Below are 24165 nucleotides of genomic sequence, written 5' to 3' on the forward strand. Positions count from 1 at the left end.
ATTGCTGAAAATTAAAAACTCTTAAAATAGCATGATTTTTGTAATAAATTATATTTAAAAAATAAAACTGTCGTTTGTTATAATGTGGACCGCAGTTTAACTATCTTGCTCTAATCTTAGCACATTTTCGCATTATACTGTCCTTATTATATATTAAACTGTCAATTATTAGAGTCGTTGCCATTGCCTGGGGAGAAAATTCTTCATTTACTTTTCATGTTGCAAAGACGTATTGCTTAGTAATAATAACCTTCAGTTTATTTATACATTTTTTTTAGTCTCTCAGAGTACAACATCACTGTTCTTATTAATGTGATAATATGAGTTATTTAAAAACATAGCTATGCATCTATGTTATTTAATAAATCATATATTGTCAACTGTCGATTGACTCGGCCCTGTCTGTTTGTCTAATGAAATGTTAAGTTTGTTGCGGAACGCTGGAAAAAATTACTATTACAAACCAACAGTGTATAACAAAATTGCGTTCCGAAAACATGAAAAGGAAAAGAAAATGTGTGCATTGTTGCAACAGCAGTTTTAGTAGCTGATGTCTGCCAGATAAACTACACCAAAAAACAAAAATTCCAACCGATTATTTATGGGAATTGAACTTAATGATAATGCCCAAATTCTTTTCTAAATAATAACATTTAGAGCCATTTATAACTTAATTTCTTCTTTTCTAATTAAAGTTTATTCTTTCATTATTTACAGCATGTTCTTTTAAAATAAGGATTTTTGAATATTCTCCAGATTAAACTGTTTGAAAGAACAGAGTAAATTGTTAATAACGCAGGTAGCTCAGGGAATGATACACCATTTGTTTTGTTTAATACAAATTTGTCTATTCTTGAAATAATAAAAAATTACTGTATGGTTAATTAGTGAGCATGAAAGCGAGTTTAGTGCAGAATTATGTCCACCATTTTTTTCAAAACCTCTTGCAAGTGCACCCTCGCATTTGTACCCACCCACCGGCACACGTATTTCGAAATTGCAGGGTAAGACGATTTAACAGCTGTCCTCTTTGTTGATCTGTTAAGGGCTTCGGATCAAAAGACCTGTGTCAATGTTTTCAAGGTGTGCGAACACTTGATGAAAGCCGTCGATTCTAGGTCACGCAGAAACAATTGATGACAATCTATGAATGGCATGTTTGCAAGGAGGCTATCTTGTACCTTGAAGTATGTACTGAAATGTCTTTGGGTCGCCATCAGAGTCTTCGCTTCTACAAAAAATATTATAACCTTCAGTTTCTATTCGACACTCTATCAAACCAAAGAATTATAATGGAGCACTTTAGCCGCCATCTTGCAAACTGCTATTTCGCGGCAAGTCCGATATTGACTTCTCTTGACATCTAGCAGATTCTTCATGAACGAAAACATCATAGTACGCGGTTTTAAATTTCATTACAGTAGAATCAAACCTAATATAGACAGAGAGGGTGACAAATTATCGAAAATATCGAATTTTACAGAAGAAGAGAAGGGTTATTAATTTAATTTATAACTTTAATGGAAAAAATTGTAAATTATTAGATTTTTTGTGAAGTACTTTGTATTAATAATCTTGAACTCAACTGCATACGGATCGAATGCACGATCTAAAAACAGTTGACGGGTCAGATATTTTTTCTAACAAAATTAAAATTTTTTATTAACAAAAAGAAAAATATTTAAAATATCGCTTACTAAATATTTACCAAACATATGTAAAAAAATTCAAATTTATATTAATTTTCTATATGGAATCTAAAGTTTGCTACTTGCAAGACATTCTTGCTGGTAACGTTTTGTAATTCAAATGTATTTACAGCTAACTATTAAATTTTCTGGTTGATTTTTATTTCAAACAATTATAATATAATTAATGAATCATTACTTATTTTAATTCAAATTAAAAATAAACAAACAGAAAATGAAAATCTTTTTGAGCGGGACAAAACTTGAGATTAAAAATTGATAACCTAGTTCTTTTTCTCTTATTTATTTAATTTTTCTTCGCCGAATAAATAGAAATACATACTGTTGCATGAGTACGGGGGTTGGTAATAGATTGAATGAAGAAAACCGTTAATAGGCTAATAAAAAATTATTTTTATCAAAAGAAATATTTCAGAACTCTAGAATTTTCGCAAAAATTTTCGTACAAGTGTTCACCGTATCACACATTATAATCAGTAGTTACACTTCAAACTACTAAGAACATTAAATTCAATACAATGCAAAACGCATCTAAAGAGAAAGCTAACTCGGATATGTCAGGTTACGCGGAACTAAATAACTCGCAACAACAGTAACTAAGGAATTCAGAGCAGGTGCTCTCTCTTCGGCTTTAAATAGTTTTCAACCGGCCGCGAAATATTTCTAGTATATTTTGCTTCTCGAAATTACTGGAAAGATATACGAGGATGGAATCATGGTTACAGCTAACATGGTGGTCAACTACATTTATTCAGTTTCAATACAAAATACTGAGATACTCATTTACTAAATGTTAAATGTACGTGCCCCTATGTTCTTACATTTCAGTCATAGCTTTCTCTTAAAATTTGTCTCGCGCTATGTTACACAGAAAAATACAATTTTAATCGTACTTCTACTAAAATTACCTATTTAAATACCAAATTCGTGATAATATGTTTGTATTTAAATAAGTATAAAATTCTTTATTTCTTACTACAGCTTCTTGACATTTGATGTTGTTTGATTTTGAAAAAAAAAAAAAAAAACTTATAGCCTGGGAAAGAAATTATTAGAAATTATCTGCATCAGAAGTTGTAGACGCTCATCGGGCAATCGAATTCTTTTCTTATTAATTATCAACTTTGAAAAAAAAAATCTTGTAGCCTGGGAAAGAAATTACTAGAAATTATCTGCATCAGAAGTTGTAGATGCTCATCGGGCAATCACGTTCTTTTCTTATTAATTATCAACTGTGGAAAAAAAAAAAACTTGTAGCCTGGGAAAGAAATTACTAGAAATTATCTTCATCAGAAGTTGTAAACGCTCATCGGGCAATCGAGTTCTTTTCTTATTAATTATCAACTTTGGAAAAAAAAAACTTGCAGCCTGGGAAAGAAATTGCTAGAAATTATCTTCACCAGAAGTTGTAGAGGCTTATCGGGCAATCGAGTTCTTTTATTAATTATCAACTTTTTGGGAAAAAAAAAAAATTAGCCTGGGAAAGATATTATCTACATCAGAAGTTGTAGACGCTCATCGGTCAATCGAGTTCTTTTCTTATTAATTATCAACTTTGAAAAAACAAAACAAAAAAAAAAAAAAAAAAAAAAAAAAACAGTTCACGTATAAACGTATTCTCAAACAAAACAATTATTCTTAATTCCTAACTGAGTGTAATTTTTTTTCTTTTCTTTTCTTTTTTTTTTCTTTTTTCTTTTTTTTTTTTTGTCAAGTACAAATAAAAGTTACCACATTCCGCATCTTTAAATTTTTGAATGTGATTTACCGTACTTCTTCTCGTATAAGATGTTCCCATGTATAAGACGCACCTTGATTTTGGGATCTGAAAATTGGAAAAAAAAAAAAAAAAAAAAACTGAAGGATTATTTGATCAACAAAGTGATTTTTATTAACCTTCTGGATTACAATTTAATAGGAGGGAAATATTGCATAACGCTCTTGAAATCAATGCTTATTTAATATACGACTCATTACTGTGTCAGAGCTTCCATCCATTAGCTGGACCTCATTTTTGTGACGTAGGCAAACGTAGACAAGGTGCAGTTTCCCCAGATGTTTATTGCAGACAGCTCTTTCCTAAAAGGATTATTTTGTGATTCCTTATCTCTTGGCTAAATGCGACTTACTATACATGAAATTCCTTTGTTAGGAACTAGAAATGATATCATTTGAAATCTTCACACTTCTTAGTACGTTAATGAACGAGGTGAAAGAAAGTATTGTGAGTGGTCAAATGGAATTTCAGACATTTCTTTGAGTTTCTTAAAGAAGTAGTTGAGCGAAGTGCTTGACATTCTGCGGATTTAACATGAAAGCCGCGCATATGCCATGGACAATTTTCACCTTTGCTTTCGTTTGCCTCACCGCCACCGCTGGCGTTTCCGTTGGTTCAGGGGTAAGACATGAAATTTTTAAAGGAAACGCGCGTCTTAACCGGAAAATACAGTATATCACGTTGTAAATTAATTAACTCCATTCATAGATTTTTCTGGTGCTATAAATGGTTGTTTTAATGGTAATGAAAATAATGTAAGCTCGGCCTTTAAATAACTGGAATTTCGATTCTTGCTAAACCGTATTTGCAACAAATATATAATAGAAATTACATGAAGGAGTAACATCTTTACAGGCGGCATAAAATTACTTCGGATGCCCACGGGATACTTTTGCTTTATAAAATTCGCATCAGTGATAGACTACATTGAATAAAATTAAAAGGGAAAGGACTTCGTAAGAATATAAATCAAATCCTGATTCGAATGTCGAAAGTAGCAGCTTAGTGTGGATTCATCCTCTACCCAAAATAATATCGATTTCTCCGCTATCATCCTTCTTTCTCGAGTCATACTCGTTTCGAAAAATAACTTTTTGAGACAGGGATAATCTGTTTTCATGACCTAAAAGACTTGGGCGAGGTGGGCCTCATTGCTTTCGCATAACTTAGTTTTCGATTTTTCTGGTTGTTAAGACGCATCTTGTTTGACAGTAACATCAGCCCAAGCCCACGAAATTCATCTTGGCAAAGAGCGCAAGATTGCGCTTGTCGTTGGCAAGAACCTTGAGCATAATACAGGTGAGAGTACGACTTCAGTCCCCCCCCCCAATTTTGATGGAGAGCAACCGCGGGAACGGGTCCGAGGGTCTCCAACCCCTCTTTCCTTACCACCAACCTCTCGAGAAGGTCTTTCAACTCGCTGGATAATTAAAGTGTCCCCATACCGCACAGACACTGTACATTTACAAACATCCCTGCCTTCTCCGGGATTCGCGCCCGTGCCCTTCTGTGCGGCAGTTAGCGTCTCTAACTACTATCTCTAGGGCGGCTCTTTCAATTTCTAACATTTATTAATAATTTTCTTTCATTAATTTATTTTATAAATTTCTATGTCATGTGTATGATCTGTTTTTAGATATAAAGCCTGGATGACCACATTTTACGTCAAATAAATTCATGTTCCGGTAATCTTATCATTACCTTTTAAACAGATATGAGGAAAAATATCAAGAGGTAAATTTCGAATATGACATACGATTGCAAATGGAATTGCATTTCACGCTTGTGCAGCGTTTCTAAAATTACTTTGCAGCGATTGGGATGCTGATTAGTTTTGAAACTTTCATGACGTAAATGTTTCGTTTTTTTCAAGAAATGACTGTTTCGACAGTAATATTTTGCAAAAAACAATATAATGGGAATGAGTTTTTCAGTAGGGATTGTTAATGAGGTGGATGTAGAAAATCAAGGGATAAATCATCATGAATTTGACTACAGGATGAAAGGGGAAGGGGAAAGAAGGAATCGAGAAATCGCCGAAAAGCGACGTTTCGTTGCGATTAAAAAACGTACTTAAAAACATGGAATTATCATTCATTAGTAAAAAGTAAATAACAGTATTCACTATAAAGATAAAAACCATCAAGTATTACTGTAATATGAAAGAAAAGTAACCTATAATATATTCGAAGAAAGTAAGTGCGTATTTTAATGACTATTTCAGAAGTAAAGCTTCTGGTCTCGGAAGAGAAATCACAGATTTAATAAAACAAACCACTATCTCTTGACAGTAAGGAAAATAATAATGATTTAAATCTTATAAAAAGGATAAAATGCAAAACATTTGTCGCTATTATGTCTAGGCATCGGGGTGCATGTGGAACTTGTTCGAAAAACGCTTTATCAGAATCATTTAGACGGAGACAAATGGGTATATGTTGTGATTATGATAAAGGATTGATTTATGTAAATGAGTGTAATGAAAAATGACTGTATTTTTATTCTGAATGGGGAGAATAATTTCTTTTCGAGAATTGAAAAGAAGTTTCAATAAAGGACTTATAATTGTTGACGATTTATCACACGATGTCTTTTATTCCCGATATAGAGCAGTCAAAAAGTATCACTCCATCGCAATACAGATACTACTCACACTTTAAATTTTATTGTTAATTTCTTCAAAAATAAAATGATGAAAGATTAAAGCCATATCTTTAGCATACTTTCTTCAAATTCCGCTATAATGAATCATGAGTCTTTAAAATGATGAAACAGTGATTTAAAATCTCAGCTGAGAAATTAAGAAGTAAACCGAAAGCTGAAACAAAGGCTATATAGGAAATGAAAGAAATATTTTTATTTAAAATGCAAATTATGATGTTAAGAAATTGGTTTTAAAAACAGCGCGTACGGAACTAGCGACAGAGTGTAGAATTATTTCTGTTATCTTTTGACAAAAATATGTGATAACGCTTGCAGTCTAATAAAAATAAATCTGAACTGTTCAAATGGATTTAATATTCAGATCAAAAGCTGTTTTAGTATGTCTGTTTTAGCATATCTTTTTTAAATATAAAGAGATATAAATCAGCAAAGTATTCGTAAATTGCTTTTTAAATACAATGATTCATTTAAAAACATTTTTTTAATTTAGCCAACATTGCAATCTATATTGCTGCGTGTTGGCAATTTTCATAGATCTCTTGAATAAGCAAGTTAGTTGAAGAGAAAATTTAAATCTTGCTCATGACGAAAAACACTGAAAGCATAACTAAACCAGAATCGTCCAGAGAAGCATTCCTTCTCTTAAGCAGGGAACCCTTATTTGCCTTGACATAATTTAAATAACCCTAATCTTGAAACTCTAACCCCATAAAATTGAAATCGCTTGCGGAAGAGACAAAAATCGTTGAGTTTTTAAATATCTGTTTTCAGTCAGCATCCTATAATGAACTTTCACTTCGATGTTTATTATTACTCACGAAAAGTATTTATAACGTTACGTATTATAATATACATCTGTTAAACACACATACAATATTACTTGTTAAACATATAATTGTAAAAAAAAGCAGCGCTCTTTCATGCACTTCGTGTTAGCGTGCGTCAGTTATGACAAAGCACTCAAGGGATATCTGCTTAAAGGAAGCGATGCCTTCGTGAAGAATTTTCGAAGGGAAACTGACTCGTATTATTTTCTTCCTTCCCCCCATCATGCCTTTGTGGTGTAACGGTAGCACACTCGGCGCGTATTCGAGAGGTCCAGTCCTGCCCAGGGCATCGTTCATTTTTCATGCTTCAGAAAAATCTAAGGAGTCTAGTGTACATACTTTACACAGGGAGAAAACCACGAAAATGCTTTCACAGTCAGCCTATTCGCGGGATTCGAATCTCGGACCGAACTACCAGTGTTCAGGCAAAAGCGCAAAAGGCGGGAATTAAGAAGGATAAGGAAGCCAATACCTTAAGTAAAAATTAGAAGGAGAGGCAACATCCAGAGTTGCGAATGCGAGTAGTTTTTCCTCATAATAATCTCCCCAAAAGCATTCTTCCTCTTAGGCAGAAGCTTTCCTGTGTCTTAGCATAATCCAAGAAAAATAACACAGTATGTTTTATGGATCCGTAAACATTTACGAAAAATGTTGCATAGAGAGAACCCCCCCTCAAAAAAAAAAAAAAAAAAAATTGCAGAAAATAGTGAGATAGTATCAAAATTCCATATAATGTAGCTAAAAGTAAAGAGATGTTTCTTTGAAGAGGTGGTAAAGTAGTAGGGTAGAGTTTCCAAGAATTAGAGATCGAAATTTTACTATTTCTTTTTATTATTCTTTATTACTTTTTATTATTTCTTTTAATCTTGAAATCGTTGAAACCGGTACACTTTTGCCATTTTTAAGAAGTTTTCTTGATCGAAGACTACTTGCAATAGCAAAGGTAGTAAGGTGAAACTTTTCTTTCCGTAATAAATCTCTTTCTATTTTTCAGTACGTTGCATTTATCTTAGCTTAATAGACTTGATTTATTTATAACACTTAAAAAATTTCCTGATATTTTTAATTTTCACCTTTGTTGTAATTAATAAAATATGCTTTTGGTATTAGTACATTGAATTTTCATAATGTTATAAGTTTTTAATATTTTGAAAATTTCAATAGCATAATCTTGAGGTTTTCGAACGCAATCTGAAAATTCGAGACTGCAATTTTTTAAAAATTAAAATAACGGAAAGAAACATTCATTTAATTTTTAACTTTTAAAATTCCATTCATTTTATTCAGCCGCGTAAACGGAAAATAGTTAAAGCTTTTAATTTGTACGATGCGAAAGCTTCGCGATTAACCAGTCTCATTGTGAAGCTTAATAAGCTAAAGTCGCCAAAAAACATTCCGTTTGAACTTCTTTTGGCGCGTTTACTTACAGGCGGTGCGGCAACCATGAAGCTGTACTCTGATTTGCCCGAAAGTTAAGCATTTCAGTGGGCCGAGCTTTATGCTCCATGTCGGCGTTTGGCGGTGTGGTTGTATACACGAGGAATTTTCAACGCGTTTACCGCGTAACTAACTATTAATAAAGTGAGGTTGTGACTACGATTACTTCTGGAAGGCATGCCTCATGTCAGCGGCGGTGATGGTGTGGATCTATCGCCGAAAGATGAAATTAAAGTGTTCCAAGTGGAAGGTGAGGGTGAGGATGAGGAGAGATCGTCTGCTGAAAATCTGAAGGAGGTCAAAACCAGCCTTGTTACTGAAGTTACAGAAGAAGAGGTATGGGTGTGCGGGCAGTGTTTTTTTTTTTATTCCCTTGGTGTGGTTTTCCAATGTCAACGCCTGCTTCATCGCGGAGAATCTAAAACGAGATGGGTCGAGAAAGTCCACATTGTTTTTTTTATATTTTCAGGAAAAAAGTGTCGCCCAAATACCAAGTCAGAGTTTTCTGCCATCCAAAAATGCTCAAGTTTCAAGATCAGACCTTAGTTCCTTGCCTGGGCCTGGTAAGTTAATCTTTTGTTTTCTTTTTACTTTTTGATTTTGGCGATGACCTTGAACAAGCTTCTAGATATGCTATGCTACGAGCGTATGTTCAAAACAATAGGCGTGTGTCATTTAATTTTCACCTAACACGTGCAGGGCAATTGACAAGAATTAATCTGTAATAGAAAATGTATGACAGAGTAATTAGAAATTGTTCTACTAATTGCTTTAGGGTGAAAAATGAGATGTTCGTTTTAATAGACTTAAAAATAGTGTATTAAATAGCACAAAGGTTTCGCAGTTTTTTTTCTAATATTTATAATCCTTTATTTAATTGAACTGAGTTGAGCTGCCATGGTAAAAATATATTTCCAACAATAACTTTATCACTTCTATAAAAGTAAAAGTGAATCTAATTCTTATTTAAGATTATTTGCTATCCTGTTTGTATTAAAATTCATGATAATTTTTTTGGAGTTGTTGGGTAATTTTTTATTTAATAGATCGTTATTCTATAATTATATATTTTGTAATTTTTTAAAATAATAATGTTTAAAAATATGATTTTTTTCAATTAGAACATACAGAGTTTTTCTGTATGCATTAACTTAATTTTGTAAATAATTTTAATTACATGTTATACAAAATTAATGGTTAAAACATGCATATTTAAGTGTGCAGTTATATTCCCATTTAACTGTAATCAAACCAATTTCAAAGAACAAAATCAAAATCAATTTTTTTTTAATATAGACATTGCTCCATAAACCATATTTATTTTTTAATATAAACATTGCTCCATAATGGTAAAAAACTTAAAAAGGTTATAATTTTATGCTAGATACTTCAAAAATTAGTGTCTCCATGCACTTTGATGTCTGTAGTCCTGTTACATTATTTGAAGTACAGCACACTTAAGCTTATCAAAAAGCAAAATATATAATTTTTTAATGCATATATTGGAAGTAATTATGTTGAAATAAAGCAGTGATTAAGTGACTTAGAATTCATGCTATCAATTTAAAAAATTTAAATGAAATGATGTACAACTTCAGAATTTGTAGTGCTTATAAAATTTTCTTAAGCTAGATCCCATTAAGGTATGTTATCTTGTATTAAGAAATGTAAAATAGTTTAAATTGTTAAATTATTGATATTGGTTGTAAAATATTAAATATCTTGTAGCCTTTGAGTGTTTATTTTAAGATAGGCTATATTTAGTAATTTAACTGCCACAATAAATAGTTTATTAAATAGTGACTTAAAAGAATTTAAATAAATGGAATCTGAGGAAGAAGACTTTTGTCAAAAAATTTAAGGTTTGATTAGATTTAATTATGGTGTAATGCCCAAAGACCTGAGTAGCAATAGTTTGTTTTAAGGAGGAGTGTCTAAAACACTAATCTGTATTTACATATGAGACATCACGTAGACAGCCCTGTCGCGAACCAGAATCGAAGTATCAGTGTCGTATGGTTTTAGGCATTCAGTCACTGTTGGCTAATTTTTAAAAGCAGCTAGCTTGAATTTTTCTATAGGAAAACCACAGTGCAGCCAACCTATTCATAGGTTTTTACTGCATTCTTTTCATTCAGTGATAAGGAATGGTTTTTCTATATGCTCCACTTTCACCTTTTCTATTTTTTGTATCTTTTCTATAAAGCATTTTTATTGTGAGATACAGTGTTAATTGCTTAAATGTAGTAGATGATAAATTTTTGGAGATAATTTTCCATTTAAAATAATTAAAAAAATTAATTTCACTGATTTGTCACTATTGCAAAAACATTAGTAATTTGTTCCTAATTATGATGTGGCCATATGAGTCAGTTGTCCTTAGAAGTCCTCCAGGAGAGTATCTTTCCCCTAATCCTTTCTAACAAAGTATACAAGATTAATAATCCTTGTATGCTTTGTTACAAAGGATTGACTGACTCATTAATTTGTACTATAAATATTCTGATGATGAAAAAAATGACAAGTAGCATTAGGACAAGCCTGCATAATTTAAAAAGCAAAAGCACATTACATGTCTTGCTCATTCATTTTTGATTAAATGTAAAAAAAAAAAAAAAAAAAAAATGTATTGAATGAATACTGTGATTTTATTGTGAATGCATTTCGAACATTGTTGGATAAATGTATTTTCAGTCTTTCAGTGCCCTTTATTGTATCATTAGAATGAGAGAAACACCTTATATAAATTAATTTTAATACAATTACTCCTGTACTTGCATAACGTCACCTTAAGTGTTGATTTCATGTTTAAACTACAATTGACGCCTGGTCCTTTGATTCATAATTCACAATTTCTCTTGCCTTCGAATTTGCTTATGTGTAAGCTCGCCAAAAAAGCCATTTTTCTGTTTCCAAACACATGGCATAATTTAGGACGTACCATAACTGAATGAAATACAGCATATGAAAGTTTTATTTACGATTCTCCTACATCAGGTGGGAGCGTTAGTGCTTTCTTGTTGATTTTGTTTGTTATGTAGCAGGAGTAGGGATAAAAAATCATCTGTATAAGATTCTACATTTTTTCTGAGGTTGCAAGTCACCCCTTGAATGTGGCTTTTTAGCTCATATCCTGTTGGCATGTAATATGGCAGGGATGTATGGTCTGCAGTTATTCACTATTAGATTATTTTACACTTCTTTTTCATTTTTGAGTCAATTCCTGTTGGGAGAGGAATAATTTTTTAGTTCTGCCCTCTTTTGAAAATGTATATTATACTTTTCCATCTGTATATTGCATTTCTTTCTTCTGACAATTAGGCTAAAATGGCAGAATACTCTAGTTTCATGTATGTGTAAAAGAAAGAGTTTGGAATTCCTAATTATATGTCATTTAATGTTCATATCTTGGAACTCTATTACAAATGCAGTGGCAGGACTGTGTTATGTTTGAATATAAGTGGTAAATTTTAAACATTCAAATCTGTGATTAGAAGAGCTTTTAAATTTTACGGTGGTTGTTCGCAATTTTTTTAGTAATAGTTGTGCATAAAGGTATTTTAGCATAGGTGGAAACCTTCCTTTCCCCTCAAGTTATTATTTAATTCAAATAGAACAAGTCTGCTTTATATAACTACTAGTGGGGATGACTTCAGAGGTTTAGAATGAGAAGGGTGTTATGGTCCTCAAAATCAATAAAAATGCTTTAAAAAAGGGAGGAATAAAAAATTCATGGAAAAATGATTTCATAATATAGTGTAAGACACCATCGGAAATTGTGCATTATTTACATTTTCAAAACTCTATTAATTAGACTTTTGATTGTGGTGCTGGATTTGAGGTGGAATTTTTTATCACTAGTATATTCCTGCATCCATGTGAATCATGTTAACCTGATAATTGTATGCATGATGATCCAGAGCTCTACTAGTAAATGTGTATGGAAACAATATATATATATATATAATTATTTTAAATTCTATAATTATCTTCATTTAGCTATTTTGTATTTTATAATATAGTTAGACCTTAGCATTTTAAAAATATTTAAATTAATATTTTTTCAGAATATTTATTTCAAACTGTAAACAACTGTCTAGAAAGTAGTATTAGTATTTGTGCCATATATTGAAAATTACAAACTTATAATTTTCATTTATGGGGCGTTAATAAAAGAATGGTGCTGTTTCAAAAGCTTAATTTATTTCTCATTTTACACGGGTGTTACTCACACTTTCAGGAGCAGGAACTGTTAAAGAAAGGCTGTAGTGGCAGTTTCCAATATGCTTATGTCCTTCATGACAGGGCCCACCAGCGGCCGAGCAGTAAAGACACTGAACACTGGTAGTTCGGTCCGAGGTTCGAATCTCACGAACGGGCTGGCTGCATGGGCGTTTTCGTGGTTTCTCCCATGTGTAACGTGTATACGAGCCAGTTTCCCTTAGAAAGTCCTCCACGAAAGGCATCCTTCCTTAGGCAGATAGCTTTAGTGTGCTTTGCCATAATTAAATACACCACGCCACCATTCCATTAATTCAATTCTAGCTAGCTGCATCGGCGTTTTCGTGGTTTTCCCCATGTGTAACGTGTATACGAGCCAGTTTCCTTTAGAAAGTCCTCCACGAAGGCATCCCTCCCTTTAGGCAGATAGCCCTCGTGTGCTTTGCCGTAATTAAATAATCCAATCCAATCCAATCCTTCATGACAGATGCCTTTGAGGTGTCCAGATCTGTACTTACAGTTCAGCATTAATTTTGTACCCAGTTGGAAACGAACATGGTTGCTTAATTCTGCTTTTTTGTCAATGCCCTTCCAGAAATTGAATGTTCCTCTTTTCCTTCCCCGAAGTAACTGTGATAGTTGATTGATTTCTGGATAGTTGGAAAACTATTGTGAATACAGAGTATTAAGATTACACTCTATGACTGGGAAGAGTCCCTCTCACTTTTCACATGAATGTGCACAATTTCACATATGATTGTTGCGGCTTATTAGGCATTACTTAATAAAGTAACTGTGAAATATATTAAGAATATATAAAAGTTTTTTTAATCTATGTAACTTGTATGTATTTATATTAGGAGTATGTGAACTAGCATGTTTATAAAATTTAACCATGTATATTTGTTTAGTTGTCAGATATGTTACTTTTAAGGTCTCTGAATTTTTGAAGCAAGCGAAAAATTTACTGTCTAGAATTAAGTGATTTGAAAAAGATATACAAATAACATTCATAAACTGATATAGCAATGATATATTTTGGCCCAAAAGAAATTGAATATTTCCAATGGCAAAAGTAAGTACACTCACTTCCAAAAGTTAAGCACGAAGGTGTAAAATGTGAATAAAATCAACAAATACTGCTTTGATTGACACAAAATTCGGCAGGAAAGTAGCATATATATTTATGCATAAAACAAAATCAATAATTATATATAGAAATGAAAACTATTAAATTTTTTAAGTTATCAGATAATGACGTACTGGAGACTTACACAGAATTATGTATAAAGTGAAAATAAACAGCATAAAATGAAAAAAAGAACATTAATAGGGTATGTGATCCCCCCTCATCTGTATACAAAGTTTAGACCTTGTGTCCATGCTTTCAATTAGGTGGTCACCCACCACAGAATTAAGCAATCGCCATTGTTCTGGTAGAGCAGTTTCCAGCTCAATAAGAGTGGCTGGAGGTGGGAAACGTTAAAGTACAGCACGGCCGAGAGCATCCCAAAGATGTTCATTAGGATTAAGGTCGGGCGAATATGCTTGCCATGCCATATGCGCAATCCCTTCACTCTCCAGGTAATCATCGACGATGTCAGCTCTATGGGGACGTTCGTTATCGTCCATTAAAACAAAAGTAGGGCCACTTGCTGCAGCATACAATCTCACAATGGGTTCTAGGACTTCATCTATATACCGGACAGCTGTCAAAGAACCCCATTTAAAGATGTGCAGCTCAGTGCGGTATCCTAATGAAATCCCTCCCCACACCATAATGCTTCCACCTCGGAATGCGTGATGTTCGGTGATGTTTTGGAACTGATTGCGTGTTCGTTGTTTACGCCATATCCTTATACGCTTGTCATCTGGCTCCAGAGCAAATCTTGACTCGTCAGTAAACATGACATGTTCCTGGCACCATTATAATCGCACCCCTCTTGATTGGATGGATAGAGGAACACAAACTCGAGGTACCCGGGCGTACAGTCCACTCGTGTGTAATCTTCGGCATACAGTAGCTGCAGATATTGCCTTACCAATTGACGCTGTAACCATAAATGTCACACGTGTGGAGGTCGCTCTGGGATTCTGCTTGGCCATAATAGCAATATATCGATCTTCCGCAGGGGTTGTAATCCTTGGGCGACCGGCTACGGCCTTCGGAGAACTGTTTGTGTGGTTTGGAATTGTTTCCATAAACGTGAAATTACAGAATGATGAACGCCGAAGGAAAGGGCAACATCTGTGATTGACTGTCCTGCTTCAATGCGCCCCACAGCACACCAGTGCTCAGAATCTTCCATTCATCTTCTGGAAGTCATAGAAACATGTATGTCTTAAAAACAAATTATACAAAAGTTTTAAACACCTTCTATCAGCACTTACAATCAACTTCTGTAATCCTTCATAAAGTGGCTTCTTATAAGACTGCCTTATTTCTTGATGTGAAAGCGCGATTGGCTGTTACCTAACATATTTGCATACTTCCATCTACTTCTGCAGGGAATTGCATCCTCTTCAATTCTGATTGGATTCCGGAAATTAGCATTTTCCTCTCCGTGCTTAACTTTTGGAAGTGAGTGTATATATCATAATACTTAATGTGTAATCATAATACTTAAATGCAGAAAATTTTCATGGAACAAATCGGTTATGTTAACTCTGTTGGTTAGGTTAATGTCATAACAACCCAAAAGTATCAATTTGAACAGAGGTTTTAGTCTATATATATTGTGATCTTGTGTGTGATTTAGTTTGCATGTTTGATATTAAGTAAAATATAAATTGCATGAGTTCTGAAGTTTGGCATTTGCCATAATATGTGAATCAGTCTTATGAAATTTTCTTTCATTCTAAAGGCACAGAAAATTCAGCCCATAATTCATATAAGCAATGATTCATAATTTTCATTTTAAACCAATTCTTAATATAAAATGTGATTCTATTGTTGATTTAATTATATACAAAATTTAATATATTATTAATCAGCTACAAAACTTGTTTAGTTGTTAACATGTTCAATTGAACAATTTATCTATTTGAGGTGAATAAAAGTGTTTTGAAGTCAGTTTGCTGATATAGTATTGGTATTTAAACTTTCATTTGTGTCACTGAATATTTCAGCACCTCAATGCAGTTATTTGTAAGCCACACTGATGCGGGTTAAAGCTGTTAGAATTTGATGCAAGATTGAATCTGTAGGTTACTGAATATCTGCAGCTGCCAGTATTAGAATACCTTTCCCACATATTTATTAGGATGAATTAAAACCACATTGTTTTAAAATGAAATATGCAAATTTAATTAATTTTTCAAATGTAAGTTATATGCAAAGAATTAAATTTTTCAGTGCACAAATTTATATCTTCATAACTAATGCTTATGAACTGGGCATCAGAGGCATTTCCAGTTTGTTAACTGTATTAAAGCTGGATTAAGACTTTGAGGCCATAAGCACTTAAAAGATCTTTGTGCCCCCACATGCATTTAAGGGTTTTTTTTTTCCTTCAATTCCTTCTCTGCCTTTGTTTAGGTGTAGCTGCACAGTGCATTTCAGGATAAAACTAACAATGGAAATTCTTTATGCCCCCCTTTTCCTTGATGCTCTCAGCATGTACTTACATTGCTTAATGTTTAATCTAGCTCTGGCTAATTAGTCATAATATTTGTCCACCAACTTCAGAGTGGTAGAATTTTTTGTAATTTATTTTTGTGCAGAACTTGTCTTATAAATGCATTTATTTGTATTTGGTGAATCCATATGTTTCAATTTTGCTGTTTTTCTATGCTGACATTGTTGATGTATTCAGAAGTACCTTCAGTGAGAAATGGATGGCATAGTAGTGTCATACCAAAATATTATAATATATCCCTTAAGAATGAAGAACCAAATATAAGATGCATGTTAAGATATTTTCTCTTGGTAAGATCCCTCTGTGTAATGGAAGATTATTTTATTAGATACCATTTTATAAATACAGCATTCTGCAATATGTTTTGGGTATTAATATCAGTTTATAGAATTTAAGGACACTTCAGTCTTAAAATGTCACAAAAGTTATTTATTTTAGTGAAAACTGTAAAGTTGTTCAGTTTCTTTTTTTAAAAAGTAATATTAATGCTTTGGTGGAAAAGTTATTAGTGATGTCATATCTAAGAAACAATGATGAAATTAAATCTTTTGGAAAGAAAAATTATCAGAATGGGATTTGTATTTTAGTATGTAGGGCAATAAACTAAAAAATTATGTTGGTGTAAGTTGGAAAAATTCAATATAAATTTTAAAATTTTACATTGTGTTGCAGTATGTCTGGAAGCTGAAACCTGGGATCCAAAAAATTCCCTAACCTTAACATTGTTATTCATGTTATGATATTTCAGTTGTGTTTTCAAATTTAAATTATATTCCACCAAACAAAAATCTTGATATTTGCCATTATTCATTGTTTACTCTTGAATTTTTTTTTCATTATTGTTTTAGGAAAACAATTTGAATATCTTCCTCCATCGCCTTTTGGATATGTTGTATCACCATATCATCCTCATCCAAATGGAACTCTGGGTGCTTTACCAATGGTAAGTTCATCATTTTAACTGTTGGTACCTGAAAGTGCAGTCTGTCATAGTGGACAGTGATAATAGAAAAACGTTTTTGGTATAACTTCGTTACAAATTAAAAATCTAATTTTCTAAACTTTACTAAAAAGTTTGAAATTAATTTTCCACAGATTTTCAATTCTTTTTGGTTTTCCATTGAACATAATTCTGGGACAAAGCATTTTTTGGGAGGGGGGAGGTATTTGGAATTCCACATGTGGATGGAAGATATCTAAATTAAATTAGTTGGTATATAGTATATTTGGTCATATTATAGTGCATTATTAAATGTATACTCTAAATTTTATTTCATAAGTATGTATAGAAAAAGTGTCAATTTCTGATATCTTAGTAGCAAAAATTTTTAATTCAATTTAAGTTAAGAACTACTCCCTGATTGTGTAATTTCAAGATTAAAAGTGAATTTGTTAAAATTATTATACTTATTGCATTATCTTCTGGGGAACGAATTAAATTATGCCATTGAAAATATGAAAAGCCATGGCTAGGATGAAAGACTAGAAATTATGGAATTGTGGTCGGAAAAATCTTCATTGTTTCTTTCGCCGCGAGGTAAGAAAAAAGACATATTTCACACAGTAAGCACTCTTATTGATGTAATCATCATTTAAAAAAGTCATCCTAAAAGAACTGGAGGTGTAACTCAAGTACGGGTAACAATGAAGGAAAAAGGCGGGAAAAAAGGCTGCCGATGAATAGCAATAAAAAATCATTCTTTGTGTTTGAGACGACGATCATTCTGATAACTTTTTTTTTTTTTTTCAATTTATGCCCAGAACGTGCTCGCTATACGGGCCCACACTTTTTCTCACTTCAGGCTGTACCTTTTCCTTTTTTCTTTTCAAGCTTTAGGCATCAGGGATGGTACCAGTCATTTCACTGACAACTTACCCCCTTCCTCGAAATCCATTGTTCTGTTTAAAAGAGCGTGTCAAAACTCGAAGCCTATTGAAGAAGACTGTATATAGATCCCTGTTCTTTGGATAGTTCTTTGCTGTAGACACTAAAATTTTCCAGATAGTTAGGGGTCTGTTAAGCCAGGGAAAATACATTTTGTTTAAAAGCAATAATTTATTTTGTTGATTCTTAAAATTGTAGATTAATAAAAAAATCTAAATATTAATGTAATCGCGTATTTTAAATAATCATGTTAAATTTTTAACAGTCATGTTAATTACAAGTGTTTTTTTTAATGATTTGGTCCTGAATAGTAGTGATATCTTTGACTTATCTCACAAGCTTAATCTTTTATTGTATGCACTAGATAAACTACTTTTTAAAAAAAGTGCTGATACTCAAAATTTTCCGAAGTAGCATAATGTGGATTTTTTTGAAAAAGCACGAATTTTGAATGCCCCTCCTCTTTAAGGAGCAAAAATCTGCGTTTTTTACCCAAATATTTGTCATTTTATTTAGAAAAGAGGGAAGGGGGAGGTAAAGGAAAAGAAATAATTTTGGCTTCATTCGTCGAATAAAAGAGATACCAAAACTTGTAGAGTGCACTTTGTTGACTGAAGATCTCTTGCCAGCCTTCTTCAGGATAATCAAGAGATTTTATGGAGAAGCAATATCAGTCTAAAACTGTATTTTACTGTATTTTAAATTGGGGCTCATCGATGGGCTTCTGTTGCATCGTTCACTGATAGTTTACTGGAGTTCAGAAAATCGTTTCATTCTAAATAACTTGTAATTTTTTTGCAAAGACTCTGCTTTGTTTTCAGTAAGATAGGCCACTGCCTAGTTTTAGAAAAATTTGACTAATTTTTAAATTCCATGTCCTGTCATTAATATAAAAGTAAATTAATGTTAATTAAAATAGTAGCAACCGTGATTTCTTGTTTTGAAATGGTTTATCGATGATGGTTCAGGTAATATTTTTTTCATGACATCAAATATTATTATTAGTTTTGTAGCAGACAGTATTGACTGTTGAACATAAAAATGATCTTTATATTTCACATAGTATGGGCTACATTCATGTCACAAATCTAATTCATAGATGGATATATAATAGGCATTGCAACAAAGAATTCGTCGGTACCTTCGAAGCCTCACTTGTGTTCCTTAATAAAAATATTAACCACAAAAAATTTTATGAAGCGACGGATCCTTCAAATAAGGAATAGAGACTTCAAATCAAAATAGAAGCGAATAATAGTCATTGAAAATGAATGGTTTGTAATGTTTCAAAATGGCAGTACAATTTCAGTTACACGAGAAGATTCGAATGGCCGTCAATCTCTTAGATGTTTAACGCATTAATATATAATGCAAGGTCTGTGAGTTAATGTAAAAGCAGTTTAGTGAAACGCTAACTGTAGTTATTAAAAGTAATAATATGGAACTGATCCCTTTTCTAAAAAAATTTGCACAGCCCGTGCACCACGGGGACAGCAGAGATATCGCAGCAGAGGATGTTTGGGTGGGTGTGGAATTGCTGACTGATGAGATCCGACCCCACTCGCCTCCTTCCAAATCCCAGATAGTTCAACTCAAACCCCTCTTCGCGGGGGAAAATGGTTGGAAAGTCGTCCAGGAACTTGCAAGGTCGCAGTTTCTAATGGGTTGCCCGAATTTGCCTTTCCCTCCCCAGAAAGTTTGATGGTTTTGCTTTGGACTATTTTTACGTTTGATGCTGAATAAATTTTACTCGTTAAGTATATGGGAAATGATGGTTTTAACGAAGTTGGAGTAGTTTCAAAATCGAATGAAATGTTTTAAAAGGAGCGCCAGTGTCTTGCATTACAGCGATTACCGTTCCTCAGTTACTGGCCCAGAAGTTATGTGTTGCTTGCTTGGCGTCGGATTTTTGATAAGTGGTTTGCTGGGGAAGGGGAAGAAAGCATAAAATTCTTTTCTTAAGACATTGTAAAATTAAAACTGGAATTAACGCTCGTTTCAATTATTAAATCAGATGAGCACATATGGTGACATCTTTCCCTTAGCAATAAATATATTTAATTTTCATAAAACATGTTGCAGTTATTTTTTAATTTTTAATAAAGGCAATTTTCTCTTAATTTGTAAACCATATTTCAGATTCTATTAATTTGTGTAACAGCAAATAAAATGCTTTTATACAAATGAAGGATATGCGCGTATGAAAATATTTTATTACTTAATATAAAAAAAAAGTGAACGTCCAGAAAAGTTGACGACATGTGAAATGGATGCTAGAATTTATGAAGCTTAAAAGCATTGAAAATGTATTTTGTTGTAAGAAATGACTTCAGCAAAAATCTTTCCAGAACTTTTGGACTGCTACGTTACGATATGTTATTCTACTGTAGACGGCGATGTCCCATTCAGTCTTTTCTGTACTCCCTCCTGGCAATATTGTTTATTCTCAATTCAGCCCGATATCCGTTAACCATCATTTCCAGTCGAGTCTTCGTTTCTCATCCTCTCGTATAAATCTGAAGGAAGCTGAGTGAGTATATTGATAGTTAGTTTTCGTTCTTGATACCAAAAGAATAGCGTGGTACTGGTCTGTCTGCGTAGGAAAACCCTACTTTAAATCTTGTTTCGTAACTTATTTCATGTAATGCAAAAAGTTTTTTTAAGGGGAGGCATATAATATCTGCCTCACATATTTTATCGTCATTATTAATTATTAAACACATCAATTATTAATTAATACATTGGTTAAGCGTTGCCAGTTCGCAAATATCAGAAGCTTAATTTATCTTCCACACGCGCCTCGAGTCACCGAAGATGGCTACCATTCGGCAAATTGGAAGGTCTTAAATGTATCTGTGGAATTATTTCGATCACTGGGGAATGAACTAGAAGCGATTTATAAGTTATAGTGCATTTCTTAGTAATTTTAAAATTATATTTAATTTTTTTATCGAGGTATCTACTTTATAAAGTACTTCATTGTAATTAATAAAGGCTGTTTCCGATACCTACATTACATGTTTGGTACAGAATCGTTTAATGTATATATATACAGTTAGTCACAAAAGTCTGCGTACAGACTAAATTTTAAATTAAAAATACATTTAAAGCATAGAAAAATGTATTTTAATCATTGCATTTTTTTCTTCTATTAGCTAAAACTGTAAGCTTAAATAAAAAGTAAATAATATCAGTGTAATACTTTTTACATTTTTTCAAAAAAACTCAGAAATTCCCTCCAATAAGTCTGCGTACACTTTTAAAAAAAAAGCAAAATATAAGTTTTTTACATTACTTCAATACTTTGTAGGATATCCTTTATTCTTCAAAACAGCTTGCAGACGTCTGGGCATTGACTGAACTAGTTTTTCACTGTCATCCGACGTAAATTTCGCCCATTCTTCCTGCAATTTACTAATTAGCTCATTTCGCGACGTAATATTGTGTTTTCGAATTCGTTTCTTCAATTTTGCCCACAAATGTTCGATTGGACTGAGGTCTGGTGACTGTGGAGGAGTACGCAACTGTCTTGGAGTGTGATAGAGGAGATATTCCTTCACAATTTTAGCTGTATGTTTCGGGTCGTTGTCTTGTTGGAAAATAAAGGTATTAGAAAGGTTTAAATTTCGGGCACTGTCTCGTAGATTTTTCTTCAGAATATCCAGATAAACATACTTATTCCATGACTTTAACAATAATGGGAAAATTTCCAACTCCTTTCGACGACATACACCCCCATACCATCACACCGTCAGCTCCATGTTTGACAGTTGGATTTAAATTTCTCAGATTCAGTTCTGTTCCTGGTTTTCTCCATACAATAGGGTGGCCATTAACTTTAAATATTGTAAATTTACGTTCATCTAAACAAATTAGATTGTTCCAGAAGTCCTGCGAAGAGTTTAAATATGTTTTGGCAAAAGCAGTTCTTTTCTTTCCATTTGTCTCGGAAATGTATGGCTTACACCTAGGTTTGCATCCATGATAATCGGCCTTTCGCAGCACTTTTCGTACAGTTTCAGGAGAAATTTCCTTGTTGCTAGTTAAAAAAATGTCTTTTGCAATGCTTTCAGCAGAAAGTTTAGGATTTTGTTTAATTCGTAAAATAATTTGTCTTTCTTCTCTCTGCGTTAGCTTCTTCGGTCTCCCAAATCTTGGTTTTACAGCAAGACTACCAGTGTCAAGATAGTTTTGAATAACTCTTTGCAGACTAGAAAATGGTTTTGAAATGTTTTTACCAATATAGCGAAGAGTTTTGCCTTCATCTCTCAAATTGATAATTAGTTGTCTCGTAACTAAAGGAATCTCTTTATTGGTTGTCACTTTCGTCAAAGAAAATAGAAATAACAACATCCAATCAACGTAAAATTTGCTTCGGAAGTCAATGACCTTGAAAGTGTAACCTTCTTTGCATTCTCAAGTTTAAAAGTTAGATAAGAAATCCCCCGCCTCCTTCGCCTTGTACGTAAACTTTATTGGCTTTGATTTCTGGCCACTTATCTTTTAAAAATTAGTGTGCATAAATTATTACATATGAAAGTATTACAGTTAAATAAGTCCCTTATTGAAACTAAATATTTAAAAAATAAAACTTTTAAGAAACTACCCTTTTCGCACCTTAAAATTTGGATTTGATATTACTTTTCTTGATGTACGCAGACTTTATTGACTAACTGTATATATATTGTTATTTTTAATGATCGAAAAAATACTGAATAACTTTTTTCGATTCAGCTGTTTCGTCAACCTGAACACTTGAATAATAGTGCAAGTCAATTATATGAAATATGTAATAATTCAGTAGCGAGTCATCGCTCATAAATGTCAGTGGGATTGTGCTGCATACAGACGTCATTGAAAGAATATTGAAATGTTATCAGGGATTGTCAACCTGTGCATTTTAGATAAATCTTTGAATGTTAAAGCTATTTTTATACTGCAACTGAAAGGAACGAGTTATGTGATGAGTGAAGGCTACTAAAGGGTTTGAGATTACCGCTTCCTTTCTTATTCAAATAGTTCAAGAGTTGTAAGTCCCGGTTTGGTATCAAAATTTTGATTTAAAGATAAGAACAGTTAAGCAGTCGATAAAAAGGGCGGGGGGGGGAATTAAAATATATTTGCATATTTATATATATTTCCTCATATTTAAAGCTGTAGATTTGAAATTTTAGTTCTATAACCTATTGAAAGGACTGGAGTTTAAAACTATGCTGTTTGTTGCCTTTGTAAATGTAGGAAATTCCTTGAAACATTTATTGCGTCCGGATGCGCCCAATCAGCATGAGAAGGTTCATGTGCGTACTGTTTCTTTTGTTTTACTGAATATGTAAGAGTAGCTATGGATTTTAAAAATGTTCCATGTTTTGGTTTAATGAAAAGCGCATTTTGTTTAGTAATTTTTTTAAACAAATTTCTGCTTTTTTTTAAAGTTATGAAATAATCTAGCGGATTCTTTTGTTACGTTCCTAATATGCATTTATCTTCTGCATAGCGATGGGTTGCCCCTGCGCGAAACATAGCTTTCAATTTTTTTTCCTCCTAGGCATTTATCTCTCAAATTCAGTATGTATGATTCGAATTCAGTCATTCTACTACTGATTGAGAAATTTAGCAATTTAAAAGCAAATAAGTATTTTTCTTTAGTTAAACCATTATATTTTAATGATATTGTAGAGTCATTAGGTTAATTGGAAGCAGAAAAGATGAAAAACATGCAACCTCCTTCGCCGGGAATCGAACCACGGACCTCTGGAATACCGGCTCAGCGTGCTACCGTTACACCACGAAGGCACGCTAGGGAAGAGGGAGAAATACCTTATAATATAACTAATGAATATAAATTAAAATACATTTAATTTATAATACTTTAAGGATAAATTTCTTTTGATTTTTTTAAAAAACTATTTTTCGATTTTTTTATGAATTTGCGCGTATATTTTAGTTTGTTTACTTAATGCACTTCAAAATTATAATTTCGTGATTAGGAAAGTGTAAAGAATGACAA

At 32.7% G+C, this 24165-nt stretch overlaps 1 protein-coding gene across 2 annotated transcripts in view; it reads left to right on the forward strand.

Moving 5' to 3' along the window:
* Window positions 1–8455: 8455 nt before the first annotated feature.
* The window catches only part of LOC118183748 (protein pangolin, isoforms A/H/I/S-like), a 298772-nt gene continuing 283062 nt past the window's right edge, over window positions 8456–24165 (forward strand). The window contains exons 1-3 of one of the 2 annotated variants that reach the window (XM_035353348.2): window positions 8456–8750; window positions 8884–8977; window positions 17122–17216. In XM_035353348.2, the coding sequence (XP_035209239.1) occupies window positions 8592–8750; window positions 8884–8977; window positions 17122–17216 (348 nt within the window). In that variant the 5' untranslated portion in view covers window positions 8456–8591. The remainder of the gene's footprint in view (window positions 8751–8883; window positions 8978–17121; window positions 17217–24165) is intronic. The other variant, XM_035353347.2, reaches the window with a different exon arrangement.

Source organism: Stegodyphus dumicola, chromosome 1 (assembly GCF_044657685.1).
Source record: "Stegodyphus dumicola isolate Sdum_Otavi_A_Nest chromosome 1, ASM4465768v1".
Lineage (NCBI taxonomy): Eukaryota > Metazoa > Arthropoda > Arachnida > Araneae > Eresidae > Stegodyphus > Stegodyphus dumicola.